Below are 8,880 nucleotides of genomic sequence, written 5' to 3' on the forward strand. Positions count from 1 at the left end.
AAGAAAAAAAAAAAAAAGCCTAATTCAAGATACCGGTACCGTATGTTCATTTCGAGATGCCTGGACACACTGCGTTTGAAAGACATTAGATCATAGGAAATAGAAAATACAGAGAGGGAGACAGTTCCAAAGTTGCAGACTTATCATTAGTGTTTGCTTTATGTATGGGAAAATAATACAGGTTTAGTTTGGATATGGGTGAGTGAGATCGGGAGTTGTGACGTGTGGAACTGACTGACGGTTGCCTTTTGAAATTCGTGCTGTTTGAAAGTTGTTAATAGTGTATTGAAAAACGGTAGGCCACACTTGGGTATTGATGGGAAGAAAGCAAGCATGATTTAGTGTGTGTGTGTGTGTTTGGTATTCAAGCTCTGGAGAACATGGATGTGATCCATCTTCCTGTATCTGGTTATTTCGATACGGCCAGAGAGAGATCCACTAGGCTTCTTGTCACACGGGTACGGTACAGTGACAAACTTGCTTCCGAGGCTGATAGAGACAATAAAGAATAAGTTTATATCAAAATTTTATCAGGACACACACACACACACACACACACACACACACACACACACACACACACACACACACACACACACATAAAACCATTCATCCTCTCTCCGCGTGGTCCTTGCTCTGTACCCCCTCGGAAAATTACAGGGTGTTTTTCCCTCCCCTCCCCTCCCGTTGAGACCCGCTGTTCTTGAAGATTAGGCATTTGCAAAGATGACTGCCTGCTGTAAACACCCTTGTCGTCTTTGCAGGCTTAATCTGCCCTTTGAACAGCGGGTTTAAACGTGGGGGTGGGGAGGACACATTACTGTCAGAGGGGGTGTGGAGGGCGAGGACCCCTGGACAAGTGTTGTGTGATCTATTGTGTGGTGTGTGTGTGTGTGTGACCCCGGGACAAGTGTGTGTGTGTGTTGATAAACCTTGATATACTGTATATATATATATATATATATATATATATATATATATATATATATATATATATATATATATATATATATATATATATATATATATATATATATATTTCTATCAGTGTTTGTCTTTGTACTCATGTATTAAGTAGCCTGCAGTGCACGTCTTTCCTCCCTTCCCCCCCTTCTCTCTCTCTCTTGGCCACCTTTCAGCCATAGACATTAATCTAAGCATTCTTCTGTTGTCGATTGTAATCTAGGTAGAGATTACAATTTTGCGAAAATATTATTGATGCATTGCTTTGATGCGATCGTGTTTATAAGCACGAGAGGAGTTTGTATGAATGAGGATTAACGTAGATATAAAATTTTTAGTGTTGAGGGTAATATAAATTGGGTCCCTGAGTTGGCAACACGAGGGGTAGGGGCGGGGTTGGGGGTGGTGCGTTGTGGGGGGAGGCGGGGTGCAAGCGGCATCCAGAGTCCAGACAAAACCAAAAGCACCTGTGGCTACTTGTGCATTCCCAGCTGCACAGAACGGACGTTGGGTGAGTCGGACATTTATTCTGTTTTCACGTTTACGCGGCATAAAAACTGTCATCTCAGTCTTGAGTTGCAGCAGCTGATTAATAACAGAACGTGGTGTTAGCCTCGAAGTAGTCCTATGAAGAGGATGTGGAGCCATAGTATTGTCTGTCACTGAATTATGCGAAACAAGCTGCCAAAGACGAAAATGTGATTGAAGTGAAGGCGAAAGCTCCAACAGACCTGCGATCTGTGATACACAGTATTTGATTCATAAGTTTGCCGTCTGGCATGTTTGTTTCATAAAATTGCGATCTGGCATATTTGTGAATCACAATATTGCGACCCAGCGTGTTTCGTATATACTAACTTGCGATCTGGTATCAGAATGTGTGAAGCATATTTAATGGAGCTCCACACACCACCACCATCCAGTAAAATTGCCTAACATGTCATAAGGTGTGTAATGTAGGACCGTACCATTTTTATGTCAGATCACAAATAAGAAAATGTAAAAACGCATGATTTTCTCAAAAAAATATTTGTCTATTGCCAGACGCCTCAGTCCCGTAAAGGGTGGCCACACACAAATCTCGTCCATTGTAAAGGAAATTAATTTTCCAAGTAAGAGCACTGAAGCCTGACTACAAAACATGTTGTGAAAAAAAACGGCCTAGGCGCCTACTACAGGACTCAGAATGTGGCATTGTCGAACTTTTTTTTTTCTAGGTCGGATTTTTTTTTTTTTTTTTTTTTTAGCCGGGGGGGGGGGGGGTGTGTTAAGGCTGCCTTCAGAAAGTGTGGTGCATGCCAGGCCCGAGGTGTGCGGTAAGCCATTGATTCATATTCCAGTGTCTGTAGCCAGGAATTGGAGCGTTGACTGCAGGTCTTAGCCACGTCATCTGTTTTCTCGGAACTCATCCCTGAAAAGAAATTACCGTATATATCTTGCCCTGACCTGAATCTAACGAGCCTCGTAACAGTAAAAACAAAACAGCATTCAAATGAGGTTAAATAATGTTAGACCGCTTGCCCTAATCATAGTTTGTTTGGTGTAGGCTAAAGTAGGGTGACAGGGACCCTTTTCTGAAAAAAATATCTAATGGTTGTTGAATTTATTATTTTATTACCATATAATAGTCGTGGTATCGATTTAAAAAGAGAGCCAACAAAGCTTACTATAGCCACCCATTGACTCTAACTTGGACTAACATTCCCATCTCTCCATCTTGAATGCTGAGTTGTAGCCAAAGAATGTGGTGGTGGTAGTCACGAAGTGCTATGAAAAGAATGTAAAGCTGTAGCACACTATTTTTTCACAGAACTACATGAAATAAGCAACAAAAGGACGACAATCTGGGCCAAGTTAGTGTAAAATGAGTGTAGCACCTGTGGATTCCTGTGTTGCCCCACGAGGAGCGTAGGAACCCGGGGCTAGGCAATTTGGTTCTGACATTAAGATGAGAGAGACCAGCCTCACTCATCCCTGAGTGATATTACTTGAGCAGTAAACACCAACCATCCCTTGGATATATACCTGCACCGACTCAATCCGATTGGAGCGCCCTAATTGCCCAATAAACCACCAGGCGCCGTAATTTGGTTATATGGTTACCACCCAGTGTAGTAAATAGTTTACTGGGTTACAGGAAATAATTCGGTTTGTCACTCATTGTTGAGACCATAAGGCAGCACTACATGGAGTGAATGATGGGCGCCCCATATACCGGTATATAGCCTACAGTGCGCCAATATGCTGTTTTGACACTGCCTGAAATTACCATCTCTCCGTCCTAAATACCGAGCTTTAGCAGTAGATTAATACAGGAACATGGTCGTAGTCACGAAGAAGTGCTATGGAAAGGATGTAGAGCCACAGTATTGTCTTTTTCTGCCGCTGAGAGTCATGAAATATGCTGCAAAAGGACGAAAATATGAGCCAGGTTAAAGTAAAAGAAGTATAGATATAGGACAATCACATCTTTGCTCATGAGTCAAATTCCTCCGAGATAAGACGCTGTGCATTAAGGCAGATAAGATACCGTAATGGGCGCTAGGTGGCGTTAAGATTTTTGAGGGGAGGGGAGGATTTTTGGTGTAGATAACATTTTATCTGATAATGCTTTATCAGTGGCGCCAGTACAGACCTACACCGGCGCCATTTTTTTTTTTTTTTTGGGGGGGGGGTACTCAAGAAAACAGTCGTTCTGCGTATCAGACAAATACATCAGTTCTTTCCACTGTATATGCCATGATAACTGTTCAGTACTGTAGTTTGATCACTTTAACTTTGCCCAGATTGTCGTCCTATTGCAGTTTATTTCACGTACCCAGAAAAGGACAATACTACGGCTCTGCATCTCTTCCATAACACTGCTTCTTGCCTAGCATAATTTTCTGGTTTTATTCTAGTCAACATTCAGGATGGAATGATGGCAATTTTAGACCAATTTACAGTAAAAATTATATAGTAACTGGAGAAAACAGTTAACGTTCATGGGAATGGGGTTGCCCTTCCCTGTTTTAGCAGCAGTAGTAGTAGTAGTAGCAGCAGCAGTAATAGTAGTAGTAGCAGCAGCAGCAGTAGTAGCTTCAGTTTCATTTGAAATGTGAACCCAGTCGAATGCAGGCTGAAGTTGTCTTACATTCCTCTATCCTCCTTTTAAGAGATAGGGACGTTTGTAAAACCGGGTAATAGAGCCACTCAGTTATATCGGTGCCACCACGTGAAGGCCCCCCCTCCAGGACCGGCCAGTGAGAGGGGAGGTGCTGTAAGCTTTTCATTCTTGCGCTAGTCACGAAGAAGTGCCATGGCAAGGATGTTTGCTACTGAGCTCTTACGAAGGGGACAAAAATCCGGACCAAGTTAAGGTGAACAGAGTATTGCTTCGTTTCATCCTATCAGCAGAGAGAGAGAGAGAGAGAGAGATGGTCTTCCTGGTGTGAGGCGTTTAGTAGTGAAGAAGCTGAGACACCAGAAGTATGGTAGGTATTCAGAAAACGGGGTCTGAAATGTGTGTGTGTGTGTGTGTGTGTGTGTGTGTGTGTGTGTAGAGTGGATAATTTACATGTGTATGATTATGGAAATTCACACACAAACTCGCGCACACGCGCTGTACGGAAATTCACACCACACACACCGACACACAGCACACCTGTATGGAAATTCACACACACACACACACACACACACACACACACACACACACACACACACACACACACACACACACACACACACACACACACACACACACATTCTCGCAGAGCTGCAAGAGGAATAAGCTTCATGAATGGAGCAATAAATGGCAGATGGAATTTAATGTGGACAAGTGTCATGTAATTAAGTTTGGTAAAAGTGAGAAAAGACCAGATTGGGATTATAAGTTGCGAAGATCAACCCTACACATATCAGAAAGGGAGAAGGACCTAGGAGTGATTATCAGCAACAGACTATCTCCAGATGACCACATCAGTGAGAAGGTACGTAACATGTATACACTGCTTGCTTATATGAGAATAGCATTCGTATAAATAAATGAAGCTGAGAAGGATAATAACATCATTCATCAGACCAACCCTGGAGTATGCATCAGTAGGCTGGAATCCTCATCTCAAAAAAACACATATCGGTGGATAAGACTAAAAAATTATAAAGGGCTGGTACAAGATGGGTACCAAGCTTAAGGGATCTAAGCTGTGATGAAAGATTAGAAAAACTGAATCTACCGACACTACAGGAGAGAAGGAAAAGAGGAGACATCTGTCTATTGCCAGACGCCTCAATCCCGTTTGGGGTGGCCACAAACAAATCGCCTCCACGTCGCCCTGTCCCCTGCCATTTCACTGCCCTGCTCCCAACTCACACCCCCTCTCTCATGATTTTGCTATATAAATGCATCTCAGGGAAATGAATATATAACCTAAGGGGGAAGCATCAGCAAGAGGACACTGCAAAAAACTACAAAAGAAGAGGCGATAAAGACATAAGGAAATTCAGTTTCCCAAATAGGGTAATTGATCAGTGGAATGCACTACCAAATGAAATAGTGTGCGCCAAACTATTCACAAATTTAAGGATATATATGATGAAAATGGTTTAATACATTGGACAATGTTTAATACGTGGGACAGTACGAGCTTGACTCATTCCTGTACAGATACAATTAGGTAAGAAACACACACACACACACACACACACACACACACACACACACACAGTTGGGTACCTTATTTCTTTAGCGCTGGGTGCAATTAGGTAAGCGCGCGCGCGCACACACACACACACACACACACACAAACACAAACAGTTTGGTATTCGTGGCTGTCTTTTCTACCACCCCCTCACTGTGTCCCCACCTTGATCTAATGGTCGTGCATATGGGTTTGCAGAGATGTGATGAGGGTGACGTGGGTGAGATGCCTTCGGAGTTGGTCACTGGTGGCTGGTATGAGTGGTGTGTGGCTCCTGCTGTTGGCTACCTTCACACCACACATCACAAAGGCCCCAGACTCACTGCAGCAGGTGACTATGTCGCTTACTCTTAGGGGTATGTGGGTAGATGAAACCTTATCTTGAATCTTTAAAGTTTTTAATAGAGTGAGGTCTCATCTGAACCCAGTTAGGGCGAAATGAGCATAGTATCCTATTTTATGCTGATGGACTATATTATGTCGGGATCAAGTTATAAATGTATCATAGCAGGATATTAAGGCATTCACTATCAAAAAATTTACTCCTGCTAAGTGCTGTGAAGTCTTTCACATCAGCGAGAATATGGCACGAGACGTGAAAGGGCATAATGAGTTTGGTTCTTAGATCAAATATTATAAAAATATGTATATATTTAAATTTATAAATAGGTGGGGGCACTCACCATCCACTCACTCGATGTAGTGCTGCTCTTGGGTGATTGCCCTTTCCCCTCTTTCTTCCTCCTTTCCTTCCTTCCTCTTATGTCCTTTCCTTCTTTCTTCCTGTTCTTTCTCTCTATCTTCTTTCTTTCTTTCCTCTTACTTCTGTGTGTAGGTGACTCCACACTAAGTGACAAGCCAAATGGTTTCCTGTACACCAGGAAACCATTTACTACACTGGGTGGTAACCATATAACCAAATTATGGTGCCTGGTGGTTATTGGGAAATTTAGGCACTCCAACTGGATTGAGCCGGTGCAGGTTTATATCTAAGGGGTGGTTGGGGTTTATTGCTATCGAAATACCACTCAGGGATGAGTGAGTCAGGTGACTCATCTTCAGTGTCAGGCCCAACTTGCCTAGCCTCGAGCTCCTACGTCATGGAGCAACACAGGATTAGGTGATATTCTGTGTTATATATATATATATATATATATATATATATATATATATATATATATATATATATATAATTTGGTTTTATGCCAGGTATCCCTGAAGGGCTAAGGCGTTGCCCCTGGGTAGAGGACTTTGGATTGGAGCGTGTAGCATTTTATGACCAGATGCCCTTCCTGATGTCTACCAATGAGTCTTAGTTGGATTTGATCCTTCGACCCTTCGGTCAGAGCAGAGCGCTGTTACCCACTGAGCCACGGCTGCTAATATATTATATATATATATATATATATTACACACACACACACACACACACACACACACACACACACACACACACACACACACACACACACACACACACACACACACACACACACACACACACACACACACACACACACACACACACACACACACACACACACACACACACACACACACACACACACACACACACACACACACACACACACACACACACACACACACACACACACACACACACACACACACACACACACACACACACACACACACACACACACACACACACACACACACACACACACACACACACACACACACACACACACACACACACACACACACACACACACACACACACACACACACACACACACACACACACACACACACACACACACACACACACACACACACACACACACACACACACACACACACACACACACACACACACACACACACACACACACACACATTCTCTTGGTGCTGCCATCTTTCCTATCACAACAGGTACTGAGAGAGGTGGACTCCAGTGTGGGACAGAGGGATGGGTCAAGTAGTTTCAAGACGCACATGTTTCTGGTGGTGGGTGAGCGGTGGAAGGAGGTGGGTGCTGGATGGCAGGTGTGTCTGGCAGCGCAGACTTCAGTGGAGCACTTGTTCTGGGTGGCACACCAGGCTCAAACCTGGACAGGGCCTCTGTCTGTGGCTGTGTTTGCTCCAGACTATGACTACTCTGTGGCAGCTGCCATGATTGCCTTCCTGCAGCAGTGTGTGCCAGGGGTGCGGCACCGTGCAGTGTTTCACCTCACTTACCCTACAACGCTGCTGCCTTTGTTGGATGACAAGACAAGGCAGCTGACAGCAGCCTACACCTGCGACAGTAACCCCGAGGAAGTCAACAAGCAGCTACTGCGCCAGTTGCGGCCCAGTGACCTGGCCACAGTACTACGGAATATGTCTTACCCTCAAAACTTGCTGCGGAATGTGGCCCGCAGTGGCTGTGGCAGCAGTTATACCTTTCTGCCAGATGTTGACATGATCTTGGTGACGGGCATGGCCAGCAAGCTTAACCAATTTTTGGCCAAGAATGACGCTAAGAACTGCACCAAGTGTGCGTACATCATCCCCACGTATGAGGTCCATGATAACATCACCAACAATCCAGCAGGCAAGGGGGAGCTACTGCAGCTCCTGAAGAAGAAATTGGCTCAGAGATTCCACACCAAAGTGTTTGGTCCCAATCAGGGAAACTCTGATCTGTCACTCTGGGAGAAGGGAGGATCAGGCTTGGAGCTGGAGGTGGCCTACAGCATCCGTGAGTGGCGCAGTTTCTGGGAACCAGTGTATGTGTCTTTGGCTGCTGATACTCCGCTGTATGACCAGCGCTTCATTGGCTACGGCTTCACCAGGTCCAGTCAGGTGATCACTCTGTCTTTGCTATACTTATTGCACTCAAAGTATACAACTGTTTACCTGTGTTTAGCAAATAGTGACTAACAGTTATTTTAGTTCCTTTTCTAGGAGGCTTAACAGTCTACTTGACACAAATTGTGTTGAAAGGATACGATTGTCGTTGAAAACATTGTTTAATGACCCCCTAGGGATCTAGTTTCTGTATAAGCAATCATTACCATGCTTATAATTAGGCTGCCTTTATTTGTACCTGCCTCGATAGAAAAGAAAATCACACCAGTGCTACAGCAGCAGCAGTCAGGCTCTGATAAAGTCCTTGAGTGAACCTCCTCATTTCAGCTCTGGAACTGTCTCCCTCTGTCTGTATTTCCTGCTGCCTATGATCTCCAGTCTTTCAAACGCAGTGTGTCCAGGCATCTCAAAATGATCGGAT

The 8,880-nt window shown here is 44.0% G+C and overlaps 1 protein-coding gene across 1 annotated transcript; it reads left to right on the forward strand.

Annotated features, from left to right (window-relative positions):
• The first annotated feature begins 7,604 nt into the window (after window positions 1-7,604).
• On the forward strand, window positions 7,605-8,531 carry LOC145392225 (beta-1,4-glucuronyltransferase 1-like). The gene has a single exon (XM_080266679.1). The coding sequence runs from the start codon at window positions 7,605-7,607 to the stop codon at window positions 8,529-8,531; it is 927 nt and encodes a 308-aa protein (XP_080122805.1).
• Window positions 8,532-8,880: the final 349 nt, after the last annotated feature.

Source organism: Coenobita brevimanus, chromosome 21 (assembly GCF_032717465.1).
Source record: "Coenobita brevimanus isolate Jiangsu-jjx chromosome 21, ASM3271746v2, whole genome shotgun sequence".
Lineage (NCBI taxonomy): Eukaryota > Metazoa > Arthropoda > Malacostraca > Decapoda > Coenobitidae > Coenobita > Coenobita brevimanus.

Coding starts and splice junctions, on each gene's coding strand:
- LOC145392225 (XM_080266679.1), top strand. CDS start 7,605: ATGTTTCTGGTGGTGGGTGAGCGGTGGAAGGAGGTGGGTGCTGGATGG.